This window comes from Bactrocera tryoni, chromosome 3 (genome assembly GCF_016617805.1).
Source record: "Bactrocera tryoni isolate S06 chromosome 3, CSIRO_BtryS06_freeze2, whole genome shotgun sequence".
NCBI classification, from domain to species: domain Eukaryota; kingdom Metazoa; phylum Arthropoda; class Insecta; order Diptera; family Tephritidae; genus Bactrocera; species Bactrocera tryoni.
In genome coordinates this window covers 73298526-73315273 of record NC_052501.1, presented here as the reverse complement: position 1 = coordinate 73315273, position 16748 = coordinate 73298526, and the positions used below count along the sequence as shown (strand labels likewise).

The 16748-nt window shown below is 34.2% G+C and overlaps 1 protein-coding gene across 4 annotated transcripts in view; it reads left to right on the top strand.

Moving 5' to 3' along the window:
- Positions 1-16748, top strand: part of LOC120770854 (formin-J-like) — a 47801-nt gene that overhangs the window by 18716 nt on the left and 12337 nt on the right. For 3 of the 4 annotated variants that reach the window (XM_040098466.1, XM_040098465.1, XM_040098463.1), the window contains exon 2: positions 11425-13564. In XM_040098466.1, the coding sequence (XP_039954400.1) occupies positions 11455-13564 (2110 nt within the window). In that variant the 5' untranslated portion in view covers positions 11425-11454. Of the gene's footprint in view, positions 1-5867; positions 5948-11424; positions 13565-16748 lie in introns of those variants that run through there. The other variant, XM_040098464.1, reaches the window with a different exon arrangement.

Genomic DNA, 16748 nt, shown 5'->3' with positions numbered 1-16748 from the left:
GGCATTTAATGCAAGAATTTAATTTGCAACAATGTTGAAAAGTGGCTAAATAAATTTGGAAAGGTTTCACGAAGCATTTTTGAAAGTCTTATTTATGAAAATTTCTTATGAGTTTGTTTTATAAACATATCGGTATATATTTTGCTCGGAGGTGTGGCACTCTATATACATACATATTTGTTTGTAGTTGTTGTTCGATTGAACAAATATATTAAAATTTTCTGGGTTTCTTGAAGTTTGTGTATCAAAACAAGCAAACATCCTATTTACGTAGCGTTTTGAATCGTAAATATACGCTTTAATTTATAGTGCCCACGTTTCGATTTCTGTTGCCAAATATCACATTTAATAAATTATAACTGTAGTTGTATATGTGTCTAGGTATATTTAATATTAGAGAGACATGTCAATAGAGTTGGCGGTGTTCATTCATAAATCAGCGCATATAGCTTTTTTACATATTCAAATAAGCATAGTATAATACATATTTTTATACAGTTGTGACCATATAAATGGGTCAAGTAATTTTCAATTATATAATACACAATGTACATAAAAATAAGTTGAAGTTTGATTAGAAATACGAAAAGTCTTTTTCGACTACCCAATATAGGCAGATACTTATGCAAAGAGTGATCCCTTTGCGAGAGTCCCAACTTGAATAAAACACATAAACTTCAAATTTAATGGTGAAGGCTTTTTATCTTTCGAAAGAACATTCATTGGCATTTATTTTTTGAAGATTATCTCTTTCCCTGCTGCGTCTCAGATGGTTCATCCGTTGGGTCCAGTTTTCGATGACTCGTTCGAACATTTCGACTAGTAACTGGCCAATGACACGCGTGATGTTTTTCTTGAAGCCCTGAATCGAAGCGGGATTGTCCGCATAAATCTTTGACTTTACATATTCCAACAGGAAAAAGTCTAACGGTTTAATATCACACGATCTTGGTGGCCCATCGACTGGTCCTAAATGTGAAATCGTCTGCTCACCGAAGTGTTCTCTCAATCAATCCATTGATTGATGCGTCATCCTGTTGAAATAAAATGTCGCCGATATCACTAGCTTCAATTTCAGGCATCAAATAGTCAGTTGTCATAGCAGGATAGCCGTCGACGGTTCCGTTTTCACCGGCATAATTTTTGAAGAAATATGGACCGAGGACTCGTACTGGCCCACAAACCATACCAAACCGTTGTTTATTCTGGATGACATGCTCTTGAATCTCTTCAGGTAGCTTTTTCGTCCCCAAATGTAGTAATTTTTTTCTGTGTTTCCATACCCATAAGCCAAAAATAGGACTCATAGCTGAGACAATATTTGGCTCGAAACTTCCCGGACCTATTTTGGAATTTTCAAGAGCGCATAAGTGAATTGATATCGGGCGGTTTCAGGTCTTGCACAAGGTGTATTTTGTACGCTTTCAATTTAAGATCTTGACGTAAAATGCGCCAAGTCATTCCATACGTCAGTCCGAGTTGCTTCGAACGGCGCCGAATCGACTCTCCACGGTGTTGTTGTTTTTCTAACGGATATCAAAGGAAAAAGGGTGCTAGATGAGTGGGGTTGTTGTTCTAACGGATTTCAATCCCCGTTAGGATGATAAGGACTCTCCACGGTCTTCGTATGCACTCTCATCTACGGCTGCCATTTGAAGAAGAAGAAAGTGCTGTTTTATCCAAACTATTTAAAAAAAATGTTTGAATGTTTTTTCCTAAGATCTACCGTTTACTGTATTTGATATAGCAATACAAAAAGTTGTCAAAAACAGGCTCAGTACACAACATCATAAGTGACATGAAAATGCACCTTTTTACATAAGCGACTTGCAAAAGAACACTCAACTCGCATGTATTTTTAGTTGTGCTGAAGAGAATTTATATACTTTTCTTAAGCTTTTTATGATTTGCAAACTAAAATTAATTTCCTTTTTTAGGCGAGGTTGCAAACAGAACACCACAACTTGTTAACATTTTCACTTATTTTTTACGATATACGCTTTACCTTTTGTATTTCTTGTTTTCCTCACAAAAAAGTAATAGTCGAAGGTCGCAAAAGGTTTTTCTCTGTCACGTATGTAGGTATTGAGGTTATGTTGTTTTTATTATTTTGCATGTTGTTCGTTATCCTAACTAATCTTCTATATGCCTTAGTTTATAGCAAAATAATATGTTATTTTATATATATTTTGCTTAAATACGATTTTAGTAAAATAGAAACTATTTTTTTTTTAATTTTCTTTCATTTCCTGTCAGCTCAATCTTTTTTCTTTAAAAACAGGAATTTTTCATAGAAAACACATTTTTTTCTACATGAAGACACGTATTAACATTACATTTAGCCGCATTTATATGATTGTGTTTGTGTGGCCGGTTCTGCGCCAACATCCTACGGTTTCTTGTTTATTATTTATCTCAACACCTACGCCTTTTTGAATATTTTGGCATTTTTGTATTTCAATAAAAGTTACCAATTCACATACATATGTATGTATGCATGTAGGTATGTACAATTCTTTGGTCAAATTCTGTAGCGTTTAAAAGTAAATATATCAATTATTTAATCAAGCAGAAGCGCATTTAATTTAATGAAAGCATGCATGGGTTCGCTTACACATTTCAAAATTCTAAATTCGTTTCACTTTCATTTACGCTTTTTAAAAGCAAAATTTTAATATTACGTTTTAGGAGTGTTAAATGTTGCTTAATAAGGTTAAAAACTAAAATTAAAAATTAAAATTTTTAATTTTAAGTTAATTTTAAATATGCCTTAAAAAAATTATGAAATATTTATTTTTTAATTTATTTTCGTTGTGTTAAAATTTTTCGTTGTATTAAAATTTTTTTTTATTCTTTTTTATTTAATTATTTTTTTGTTTTTTTTTTATTTCTTTTTTATATTTTCTCTGACTTAAGTGGTATTTTGCTAGTAATTAATACTTAATTATGAGAATATTTTCAATAAATACCATATTTTCTTATTATTTACATATGTACTTGCAGTTATTAATTTATTTTGCTTCTATTATTAATTTAGATTTTTCTGTTATTTTTTTTTTAATTAATTTATTATTTAAATTTAATTCTTATCTTGAATTATTCTTTAATATTAAAAATTTCCAATATTTTCTTAATTAATTATTATTTTTTTAATTATTATTTTCCTAATTAATTCAGCTTTATTAATTCAATTTTTTTTAATTTTAATATGATTTTAATTTGGTTTCATTTATGTTTTTTATTATACATTCTTTTCCATTTTGTAATTAATTAATTTATTTTATTAATTTTTCCATTACTGTTTTTTTTAATTAGTTTACTTTTTTTTAATTTTCGTAATTAGTTTAGTTTTTTCGTTTAATTCTTTCTGACTTTTCTTTAATTTAATTTCTAATTTGACTTTTTCTTAAATTTTTATTATTAATATTTTCCATTATTATTTTTTTATTTATGTTTTTATTAATTAGTGTTTTTAGTTTAATTTTAATATGATTTTCTTCTATTTTTAATATATATTTTCTCCATTAATTTTTGTATTACTTTCCGATTAATTTAGATTTGTAATTTAATTTTCTTTTTTGTTTTCGGAATTAATTTAGATTCTTAATTTATTTATTTCCTTTTAAATTTTTTGTTTTTTAATTTAATTTTTTAAATTTAATATTTAAATCGGTTGTTTTTTTTCTTATATTTTGTTGAAGATATTTTCAATTAGTTTTTTTATTAACTTTTTTAAATTTATGTTTTTATTTTAATCCCATCTTAATTTATCTAATTTTTTAATTGCAAGTTTAATTTCATTTTTTATATTTTTAATATATATGCTTTCCATTAATTTGTAATTTATTTGATTTTTATTATTTATTTGTTATTGTTTTAAAATTATTTTTAATTAGTTATTATTTTTTTTTACTATTTATTTAATTTGATAATTTTTTATTGATTTTTTCTAATTAATCTTATTTCTTTCTTATATTAATTTTCGTAATTAATTTAGATTCTTAATTTAATTATTTTCTTTTTGATTTTATTTTATTTTTAATTTAATATTTTATTATAAATATTTTCAATACAATTTTTTTATACATACATATGTCTATTTTTTTATTAATTTATGTTTTTATTTTAATCCCATCTTAATTTATCTAATTTTTTAATTGCAAATTTAATTTGATTTTTTTATATTTTTAATATAGACGCTTTCCATAAATTTGCTATTTATTTCTTTTTATTATTCATTAATAATGTTTTACTATTATTTTAATTTATATATATTTTTTTTAAATTATTTAGTAATTATTATATATTTTTATGGAATTTTTTTTGTACACATTTTTTTATGTATATAATCAATCATTGTCCAAATATTATGTAAATATTATTTCCTCTATTTTAATTTGCTTCCGTATGTTAACCCCTGCGTATACGCAAACTATAATGTACACATTACTACAGGCATTAACTCGTAGCAAGTTACACATACGCCTAGTTGTACCAACTTCAGTGTTACGAAACACCCGATATTCCAAGCTTTACACACATGGTCGTTTACATTATTATTATTATTATTATTATTTACACGCGTTAGTACTTGCAATACAGCTTTGATTTCTATCAACTGATAACTGCTTACTGTTGAGTGCTAAATGCTTATCACATTAAGAGCTCTTAGCACATATAATTCTTTTGCTACAACTAGCGTATTTATTTCCGATTAATCAATAATGAAAAAAAATGCAGAGTTCTACCGCTCTCTTGCACACACACCGCGTACTCGCTGTTAATTCCCCCCAAAAGCATGTGTGGGTGCACGCCAACGCGCCGCTCAGTGTTTTCATTGCTCGAAATATTGGGTTTTCCTGCTAATTTTCTACTTTTCATGTTTTTATTTCATTAATTTATTCACAAATACGCTTAACTATGTATTTCACACTTGCGTTGGTATGCCTACCTGTGCCTGTGTATGTGTATGGGCGAGTGTGAGCTAGTATATCGGCGCAACATTGACTTTGGCATCGACTAAGCAACAAACGTACCAAACAGATTCAGTCAAAATTCAGCATTTAAAACGAACACACGTGAAATACTTTTAGAAAAACGGTCGCGAAAAAGACGCACGCTGCTCAGTCGTGACCCCGAAGCATATATTAGACAGCTAATCAGTGTTATTAATTAGAATAAATAAGAAAAAATACCTCGAAATTATTACTATTTTTTTTGCCATACATTTGAGGCTTTCGATTGCTTTGCGCCTGTCGCTAAGCACCTACAATAATAACAATAAAAATACGTTAGTAAAATTTTTGAAATTGATGAGTTAATACGCGCTGCTCACTATATAATTGTGCCATCTGTCTGAAAAGCTGCAATCAAAAGTGAAAATTCAAAGTGCAAAGTGATTAATTGTACCTACGTACATACATACGTACATACATATAGCAGCTGCTTTACAGCGGCGCACGTTTAAGTGTGTGATTTTATTATTTTAATTGAATTGTCGCAACTAATTTGCTTGGGAAAATTTATGAATATTTATTCGCGTGCACGTACATATATATGTTTGTATTTGTTGTTGTATTTTTGTTGTTTTTCATGAGAGATTAAATTAAAAACAAAAACTGCTAGTGACTTAATAACTGTACGAATCGGAAAACCCATATTGATTGCGGTGCAGCTGCTCGTTGCGAAAAAGTGCCAAGTGCAGAATTTTATCGAACGAATTTCAAACGAATTCGAAATGTATTTTTTAAGTGTTGACAAAGTATAAATGTAAAAACATATAGGCAAGGCAATAAAAAAAATTAATTGCTATATCCATACAATATAAAACAAAAAACAAGAAAAAAAATTATTATACAGAGAGTTCACAAGAGTACAACGAAAACAAAAACAAAAAAGTGAAAATTTTGACACTATTTGCTAGAGCCACTGGTAGAAAAAACAAAATGTGAGTAAAAATTTTTATAATTTTTTTTTACGATAGAATATTTGTTATAAAAATTAAAAAAAAAAAAAAATTCCAAAAAAATTAAGAAAAAAAAATTCCAAAAAATTTTTGAAAAAAAATTTGTCAATACACAAAAAACACCAAAAAGCCTTCTCCTTAAAAAAGTTTTTACTTCTTCAAGTTTTTTTTATGACTGATATTTCTTTCCGAAAACATTTTTTTTACCAATACATAAAAAACCTCCAAAACCATTTCTCCTCGAAAACGTTATAACTACCTCAAGTTATATGTATATACATTATTATATTATAACTGATTGTAAAAAGTCTCACGGTGTGATATCACACGATGTTGGTGACCAATCGACCGGCCCGTAAAATTATCTGCTCACCGAAGTGTTCTCACAATAAATCCATTGATTAATGCATTGTGTGAAAGAGGCGCCGTCTTGTTGAAACCAAATCTCGCCGAGATCACAAGCTTCAATTTACCAGGCATCAAATAGTCGTTATCATGGCGCGATAATGGACGCCGTTGACGTTCTCATTTTTGAAAAATATAATACCGATGATTCCACCGGCCAAAAAACCACACCCAACAGTTGATTTTTCTGGATCAAATGGGAGCTCATGACTCTCTTCAGGTTGCTCTTCGTCCCAAATGCGGTAATTATGCTTGTTTACAAACCCATTGAGCCAGAAATAGAATAAGCCGGGAAGGTCGAGCGGCTTCAATTCTTGCACAAGCTGGATTTTACACGCTTTCAATTTAAGATCTCGACGAAAAATGCGCCAAGTCGTTCCGCGCGTCAGTCCGAGTTGCCACGGTCTTCGTGTACAATCTCGTTTGCTATATTTTCTTCACTGCGTGCTGGACGTGGTCTGTTTTTCTAATTTTTCAAATAAGTTTTTGTAAGTTTTAATTTTTTTAATTTATTTTTTTTATATTTTAATTTTTTTTTATTATTTTTTTTATATTTTAATTTCTACTTTTCATTCTACTTTTCTTAAAATTTCGTAATATTCGTTTACATTTTCCACCTTTTTCCGTTAAAATTTGTGTATGAAATATTTTATGTATAAATATATTTATCTTTTATGTATAATTTTTCATAGTTAACAATCTATTAGTTCTTAGTTTTGCAGTTCTAATAATTTGTGCATATTATTTTATCTACGTTTTAATTCTAATTGTTTAATCTGCTAAAACGGTAAATTTATATTTTTTTCTCTCAGCTATAATTATTAATTAAATATTTTTTTGTATTTAAATTTCAATTAATTTAATTTAAATTTTGCACATTAACATTTCTCTGTCATCTGTCTTGTATTCAAATCGACCGACATGTACACCCTTCCTTTGCAGCATTTTGTGTCATAAATATTTTTAAATATTCCTGTCATTTGTTTATAAAGTATTTTTTTTTTTATTTCCACTTTTTATTTATTTTACTAAATCTTCCACTTATATTTGGAATTTATTTTCGCCTCATTTTGAATACGTCACGCCAGCCAACACTACACGCGAAATAATCTGCAGCCTTTCGAAACATATTTTCGCCAAAAACAAGTATATGCAGATATATGTACACCTGCATACGAGTAGTGGAAAGTGACGGGATAAGTACGTGACAAGTCACAATGGAAAATATTGAATTTTTTGAGAAGCTTTTATATTTCGAATATTCATTGAGTTAAAGATTTTATTCTGGTTACATCTGTCTTAAAGTCACAGGCGTATTTGTTACAAATTTCATTTATGTCAGTTTGTTTATGGCATTTTTGACAGATGTCAATTACGAAAGGCGCATATATTTTTTTCTGTCAACTTTCGCCACTTGTAGCATTTTCTTTGCGTTTGAAATCACTTGAAATAAAAAATCTCATTTCTCTTTACTTTTTTATATTTCCATCTATGCTTTCTCTTCCAAAATATCAACAAACCAAATCGATCGGCGCAAGTATAAGAAATTGCAAAGAGTCTGTGAAGAAAAACAAACTAATTTCTATGATTCGTGAGGTTTGCAATGTTTCTGTCAAACACATTTTAAAAAAGTAACAAAGCGAAACTGTCGTAATATTTTGATCTATAGTGTAATTTTTGGCTCTGTTATTGTTGAGGCAAAATAATTGCCAACTATTAATAAAAATATAGGGTAGTCGAAAAAGTATTTTCGTATGTCTAATCCAACTTCAACTTATTTTTTTATATTTATAATGAACTGGTCGACCACTTTTTGCCATTTTCCGCTAGAGACATTATTCCATCAGTGGTTTCTCGGTGAAAAACTGTGACAAGTCATTTTCAGAGGTTTCTCTTGAAGCCAACTTTACGCCATTAAGAGAGTTCTGCATTGACCGAAACAAATGGTAATCCGATGGTGCAAGGTCAGGGCTATATGGTGGATGCATTAAAACTTCCTAGCCAAGCTCTCCCAGTTTTTGCCGAGTCATCAAAGATGTGTGTAGCCTAGCGTTGTCCTGATGAAAGACGCAGCTTTTTCTGTTGATCAGTACTGGCCATTTTTTTCGATTACTTGCTTCAATCTCATCAGTTGTTGACAGTAAAATGTAGAATAAATTGTGCGGCCAGGCTGGAGCAGCTCAAAGTGGATGATTCCTTTCCAATCCCACCAAACACCCAGCATAACCTTTCAAGGCGTCAATCCTGGCTTTGCAATCATTTGTTGAGCTTCACCATGCTTCGATCATGATATTTTTCGCATACTATTGTCGTATTTGATCCACTTTTCGTCTCCTGTTACCATACGCTTCAGAAGTGGTTTGATTTTATTTCGTTTCAGCGGCGATCGGCGATGTTAATTCGGTCCATTAAACTTTTCACAGACAATTAATGTGGTACCCAAACATTTTACTTTTGTTAAATTGCAAATTTTTTAGTGGTCCCCGTCTTATTGAGCCTCCCTCGTTTGCACGCGTCAATGGCTATTTATGTAGTACTTATTGTTTTGTATACATACTTATATATCTACATACCTCTGTATATGCATAAATCTATTTCTCCACGACGCCGACGCATTTCTCTTTAAGTAGCGGTTTATTTTCTATTATTTTTAATACTATTTTGGCTTCCAACATCACGTTTAGTACGTAGCGCTAATTCTGGAAATGAAATAAGTTTTGCTATTTCGTGCAAAAACAATGCAAATATATGTGTAGTTGTTGTTGTAGAAATCGCTGCGTACTAAATTTGCCTTTTCTTGTGCAAATATCAAGCGCTTGTTTTATTGCGTTTCTTTCACGGCTTGTTCTAAAAACTTTTTACTCTTGGAATGTTGCTTGTTTTTCTGAACCCACTGTATATTGTTTACAATACTTCTAACTATTCGAGATCAATACCAGTTAAGTTCTAAAAGTGTCATTCTAATTGCATTAAATACTGAAAGTGCTATACTTATGTACATACCTACATATTATATATGTATATATTTGGTATATGGAATGCTCAGCAAAGCGCATGCAAAAGTCGGGATTAATACTATGCACTGACATTTTAAAGACCTTACAAATGTTGTTTTGTTCATACATACATATGTATTTCTAGGTATTTTAGTTATCTTAAGAATGTCAAGGTGAGTCAACCCACGTTGGAATCAATTTTCCGACTTCTATGTAATATTTTAATTAAGACTTAAGTGTTGACTGTATTTCTCAGCTGTTAGTTCCTTTATAACAACGACCGTTACTCATTCAACATTTTTAACGGTCGTGTTATGAGTCGTCGTTACCTCGGTAATCAACAGGCGTAACGGGTTTTGCCTGAATTTTGGGATACACGCGTACTGATAGTGGCATTTACAATTTTGCTACTTTTTGAGGTGTGTGCTTTCACGTCATTCCTAAAGTGTGGAATCTCAGAAGTTTTAGGACGTCTGTAGATGGTTAATAAATATATTTGGAATGGATGGAATCCCAGCAGTTTTAGGCCGTCTGTAGATGGTTAATAAATATATTTTTGGTGTCAAAATATATTTGGAGCTTTAACTTCTGCTGCACTGCATCTATAATATCCTTCACAAATAAAAGAGTTTTCCATACAAAGACTTCGGTTTGATCGGTCAGTTGATTGGATACCTTGGAAATTAATCTCTGCCGAATTACGGAAATATAACAGACGCTGAACTCAATTTTCGACGGGTTTCAAGCATAAATCGGCCGGTACTGCTACAATTTCACGTTCGATATTTGTACAAAGTTTATCAATCGTCGCTGGCTTGTTTGCATAGATCATAGACTTGACGTAGCCTCACAGGAAATAGTCTAACGGCATCAAACCATACGACCGAGGCGGCCAATTGACTGGGTCAATGACGCCGCCGACCCATAAACCGCACCAAACCGTAATTTTTTCGGAAGGCAATGGTGAGTCATGGAGTATGTGTGGATTGCTGCTTGACCAAAAACGCATATTTTGCTTATTGACGAAGCCATTCAGCCAGAAATGAGCCTCATCGCTGAAGATGATTTTTCGATGAAAATCCGGATCGTTTTGAAGTTCTTGCTCAGCCCAATTCACGAACATACGACGATTTTGGTGGTCAAGCAGCTTCAGTTCTAGCGTCAATTTGATCTTATAAGGATGTAGATCAAGATCTTTTCGCAAAATTCGCCACAGCGACGTCACAGAGATGCCTAACGCTTGAGAACGACGTGTGAGAGACTGATTTGGGTCCTTCTCAATTGATGCGCTACCGGCAGCAATATTCTCGACGCTACGGACACTTCTTCATCACACTGGCACGGTAAAATTTTGTACTATGCCTGTGGATTCAAGTTTTTCCACTAGACGCTCAATCGTTGATCTGACAGGTCGTTTATAACGACCATAAATTGGACGTAGCGCGCTTAAAGTTGAGGTCACTGACTCCGAATTTCCGTAGTAAAATTTAATAATTCCAATCTTTGTAGGGTCGTATATCTTTCCATTATGAAATGGCAAACCTTACTGAAGTCAAAAGAGCGGGAAAAAATATGGCGTCATTTGCTGTCCCTATCGCGCTACTTTTGCAGCGTTCCTGTTGCCGTTACTTCGCAAACTTAAGATACCATGTTCAGGTTGTAAAAAATTCTATAATTTTTGTATTTGACTAATACTTAAGAGTATTTAGGTATTCTCATAAACCGGCGTTCACCGCTGTCGTAAGCGGGATCCTTTTTGGATGGAGCTTTTAACCTAATCTTACAAAAAACGAGTTGTCTTAATCTGATTTTCTTCACGCAGAGTTAGATCAACTTCAGGAATAATTCTGTATATTTTATATTACTTAATTAACATTGGCAGGGTTGCATTTTAACTTTAGTAAAAATACTACGTTTTTACTTCCCGTCTATGGAAACACTAATTGTATATTTAGACAAACATATTTGTATGGAAAAGCAGCTTTAAACAGTTTTCAAAACAAAATCTATTTTTTTAACATCTTTTTAATTTCGTTGTCTTTTTCGCTCTCCTTCCAGGTGCGTGTTTACGGCAAATGATGGCCAAAAATGGCGGCTAAACCACCGAAGCCGCCAGCTACTTTTTTGAAGCAAAGTAGTCACAATAACAACGACGCCGACAACGATAATAACGGCAACAACAACAACAGTAATCCTAGTACCTCGGCTGCCACTGCAGCAGCAACACCCACCACGCCTACCTCCGCCGCGACACACGCGACCAACGCTGAGACATACAGCAAACTGGGCATAAAGCGTTACAATAGTCGCGAAAATCTACTCAACAACATCGCCAACGATTACAACTACAACGAAAACGACACCGAAACGAAAGGCAATAATTTGGAAGGAGCAGTTGCCGCCGCACGTCACGCTTGCAACTGCACGAACATAAGTATTATGCATCTCTTTCATGAGATGAAGCAAGAGTTTCCGACCATACCCGATCCGATTGTAGCGCAGTGTGTCAACGATAATTGCCATCAACGTGAGAATTGCATACAGATGTTGCGGAATGAGTTGGCACTAAATCCGATACCAGTACAAACGTACCCAGCGAAAGTATTGCAACAACATCACATCAACAATCAGCAACACAACAATCTGCAGCAACAAAAGCAGTTGCAACAACGACAAAAGAGTCCACAACAACCAGCGCAGACACCGCACACACCGCCACAACCACCGCAACGCCTTAAAAACGCATCGCCGCAAAAACCCGCAACACCGTTACGTCCCATACGCGCAGCGCCTACACAGCCGCCGTCTGCGGCGACGCTGCAGCGCGTACGTGCTGAAATCAAAAATAGTGTCGTTACACCTCAAGCCAATTGTGATAGTGTTGAGTTAGTGCAAAATAGTAGCAATTTAGCAAAAGATGTTAATAGTGTTCAATTACCGTGCAATAATCAGTGTAACAATAGCAACAACAATAGTGCTGCCGGTGATTCGCCCAAACAAGCGTGTGATATGCCCGTGACCGCGAACGCGAACGCGTCTGTTGAATGCGCGCGCTCTGCCGACTTTATAACGGCGCTCAATCGAATTGCCGCGAATCATCAGCCCTCGACGCCACAATTGCCGGCCACCGGTGCGCGCGCACGTCCCAATACGCTCAACTTGCAAGCATCGCAGCAGCAACTGCAGCGCCAGCAGTTGAACAAACAACTGCAACAGCATTTGCAGCAGCGCAGCCAATTGAAACAACAACAACAGCCAGCGAGTGGCGTAGCCGCGGATCCACCGCTACAGAAGCCGATACGCAAAGCGCCGTTGCCGCCGATCGCGCCAAAGCCAGTATTTCACAATAATATCAGCTACAACAACAACAACAGCAGCAACAACAACAACAATAATAGCGGTGGAAATTCACCACAATGGCAGAGCGTCGGCAGCTGCTCGAGCGAATCGGCTTTGACGAGTCCGTTAAGCTCGTGCGGCGAAAGCGAAGTATCTGCCAATGCGGGATGTTCGCCATCACAAGCTTTTGCGCTCAGCCATATCAATAACAATCGGCAAAATAATAACAACAATAACAACGTTGTTGCTTCCGCTTATCAGCCACAGCAAACATCACCGCTGCGTTCGCCTATACGCCACCGCTCAGTTATCACCGTACAGCCAGAGCCGCCATACGCGCGCGACTTTCTACCGTCCGCAAAAATTAGCACCGTCGCAAATTCCACCGCCGGTGGTAGTGGTGGCAGTACGCCAACAAGTCAGAAAAGCTTCACCTCAGTCAATTTGACATTACGTCAACCGACCAACGCTGTACCACAATCAACCATAGACATCTCTGCCGGTCCGGTGTTGAGCGGCAATGGCAGTGGTCTGACCTATTCCAGTACATCGTATAATGCACGTCACGGTTTTCAGCAAAATTTCCATATAACAGTCACCGAGGAAGGCGGTGTATTTAATGCCAGTCGCATACGCCCACGTAATAATAGTGGTTACTACGCCAGCATTGAGGGTGTGAACACAGCAGACGGACCAACGGGCGGCACGGGCCAAACAACGACTACGTCACAACAGCAGCAACAAACGCCTACGGCAATATTGCGTTCGCCAACAGCGCAAACAGCACAATTTATTGCGCCGCCAGCGCAACTAACAACGGCAAGCAGTGAGGACATGTGTCTGCCATTGGAGAATAGTGGTGAGTTAAGCGTTAGTGGGGAAATGCTCAGTGTATTAAAACGCCGCCAAACTGAAACAAGGTTTTTTATACTTCTGTGGCGTTTGTTATCTATTTTCCCGTTCGTCTAAGGTGTTCATATGTTAGACAAAAGTTTGAAGCATCTTATATTCTTAGACGTGGTGTCTAACTTGTTGGCTTTCGACTTCTAAGTAAACTATAATCTTTCAGACATATTGACGTGTTACATATAAAACTTATATTTTATTTGCTTCAGCACTTATGTCCCCCTTTTCATAGAAGGCTGCTAATAGCTCAGCCACATGCTAGGCAGACAGCTAAAATCGCTTTACTGTGAGAGGTATCTTCTGTTGCTAATTTTCGCTTTTATTTTTATTAACTCTATAATGTGTAACGAAAATTTCACAAGTTTTTCATGCTTTTTCTTTTAAAACTATATAATATTGGGTAGTCGAAAAAGTCTTTTCGCCATTTTGTCAATAGATGTCGTTGCAGTCGTATATCTCCAGTGCTACCAATTACATGGTGTCATACCATATACATACATAGTGTTGGAAAGGTGAGATTTTAAGCTTCATTTATCCAAAAAAAAAAATAATTAAATTCGGAGAAGTTGAAAAAAATTACAGCTGTTCAAAAATGAGTGGAAATAATGAAGAAATTCGCAATTGTTTAAATTTTTGTATAAAAAAGGGAAGAATGCCACGCAAATTTGTGATGTTTAAGGAGACGATGCTGTATCAGTTCGTGTAGCACAACAATGTTTTGCTCGCTTCCGTTCTGGAAATTTCGATTTACACTGATAAAAGTTTTACACTGATAGAATAATGTCTCCAGCGGAAAAATGCCAAAAAGTGTTCGACCAAATTTGGAGATATTTGTTAATTTCTTCATTAGTATAAATAAAACAAAATGAGTGAAAGTTTGATTAGAAATACGAAAAGACTTTTTCAACTACCCAATATATAGCTTTTGTTACATATGAAGCTTGCGACGTAATTAATAGCAGTCATATATTTTAGTCGAGCGCTAGTAATTATTTACAACGTAATAACGATTCTTATCTACATACCTGATAAGTATGCAATATTCACATAAATTAATACCCTCCTAAGGTTTGAGTGCTTTAGACTTATTTTCTCTGCTATAGACTCTCCCATGACGCTCCCCCTGATAACTGATCGTTCAATTCTAGCTAAATATATTAAAAAAGTCGAATCACAATAGTCTGTATAACTTCAAAGTTACGTTCATTTTCCAACAATACCAAGTCTTGCTCTTATCAGTTCATTTAGCATTTTAAGGTTCGTATATACACGCTTATATATATATATATATAGTAATGTATATATTCGTGAGGGCAATTCTATTTTACACTTTTCTGTTGTTATTTACTTAGCTTTTCAATGTCTCCAATCGACAAATAATATCGGTATTAAAATCTATTTATACTTTTTACATTGTTTCTCACGTCATTTTGGCTTAGACTCGTGTTTTAAAGACATATTGTACATAGGTATGTATGTATGTATTTTTAACACATACGCCGAGTGGAATTTACTATAAATGTGTTTTTTATTATATTTACATTTATTTTAGTTCCGCATATACTACAAGCATGTCATAAGCAAGTAGAGACATCTAAATATATGTACTTGTATGTACATACATATGTTCAAGTGGATTGCTTATACATATGTATGTACATATACGTTATGTACTGCGTTTTAATTTGATCAAAGTTTTCTGATTATAAATGAATTAAATTCAATTCGAATTTAGCTATAGAAGTAAACGATATAATTCCTTCTAAAAGAAATATCCAAAACCCCAAGCATTACGAGGGTTGACTTTAATATTCCCGGATTAGAGAAAAATAACAAATATTAATCCTCGAAAATAGATTAATTGTTTTTCCAAATTTTCTTCATTACGATCTATACAATTTTCCATGCATTTGAACCAACTTTCAACTGCCTCTCAGTGTCGAAAAACGTTGACCTCTTTAATTGACTCAAAACAGCTTCCCGGAGCGGTCGTTAGAGTTGTTGAATAGCCCGAAGTCACATGGAACTAAATTAGACGAATACGGTGGTTGCGTCACGATATTGATTGAAAATTTGCCACGGTGCATTATTGTGGTGCAATACTTGGATTTGTCAGCCCATAATTCCGGCCTCTCTTTAAATAGCTTCGCGTAAATGACTCATAACACTCAAACAATTTGCTTCGTTGACAGTTTGTCGGTCGGAAGGAATGCGGAGTGCACCACACCTCGATAATCGAAGAAAACTGTCAACATAACCTTGATTTTTGACCTGCTTTGATATGGTTTTTTAGGCTTCGGCTCACCTTTGCCACGATATTCGGCCGATTGATCGTGTATTTCCGGATCGTAATACGTTTCTTGTCATCACACAGACGTTAACGCAATGTGTTCCGAAGCAACGCTATCATTTTTTTCACATTTCTCTCACCCAATCGACATGAGCCTTCTTTTTGAGCGACTGACAAATTGTGTGCGATACAAGATAAATATTTTTGCAATAAAATGTTCATGGAATATTGAATGTATGCTGGTCCCACTTAATGCCTCTAGTTGTCTCAATCTCACGATAGATCACATGACGATCTTGCAATATCAGTTTGCGTACAGCATCAATCAATTCTGGAAAAACACCTGATTTTGGACGACCACTTCGAGAGTTGTAAAAAATAACCGCGCGAAAATTTTCGCGATTCAATTCCTCTTTTTTGCCGAGATGAATATTGCAAGATGCACTTTGAAACCACACAATGAAAGCGCTCGTATTATTACGATACAGTTCTGAGTTGCAAGATTGCAAGACTAGATTTGCCAAATCTCGAAATATATAAAGCAATCTAATATAAAAATGGCTTCAATCTTCTCTATTAATTATTATAATCTTAGAAGGTTTTCCGGCGACTGTTTAAATCTGTTATAAACTGGAATATCGACCTAAGCAATAACACAAAGTGTGGCTTAATTGAGGTAAAGGAATCTTCTACTAATTTTTTAGTTTGGAAATAAAAGAATTCCGAGTGTTTTGTTTTTGGTTTTGGCCTCTCCCATTCAAACCATTTGCATATCAAACTCATAAACCCATGTTACATTGGCAGTTATAATGCTCTCCATGAATGTGGAATCGGATTTCGCACGATC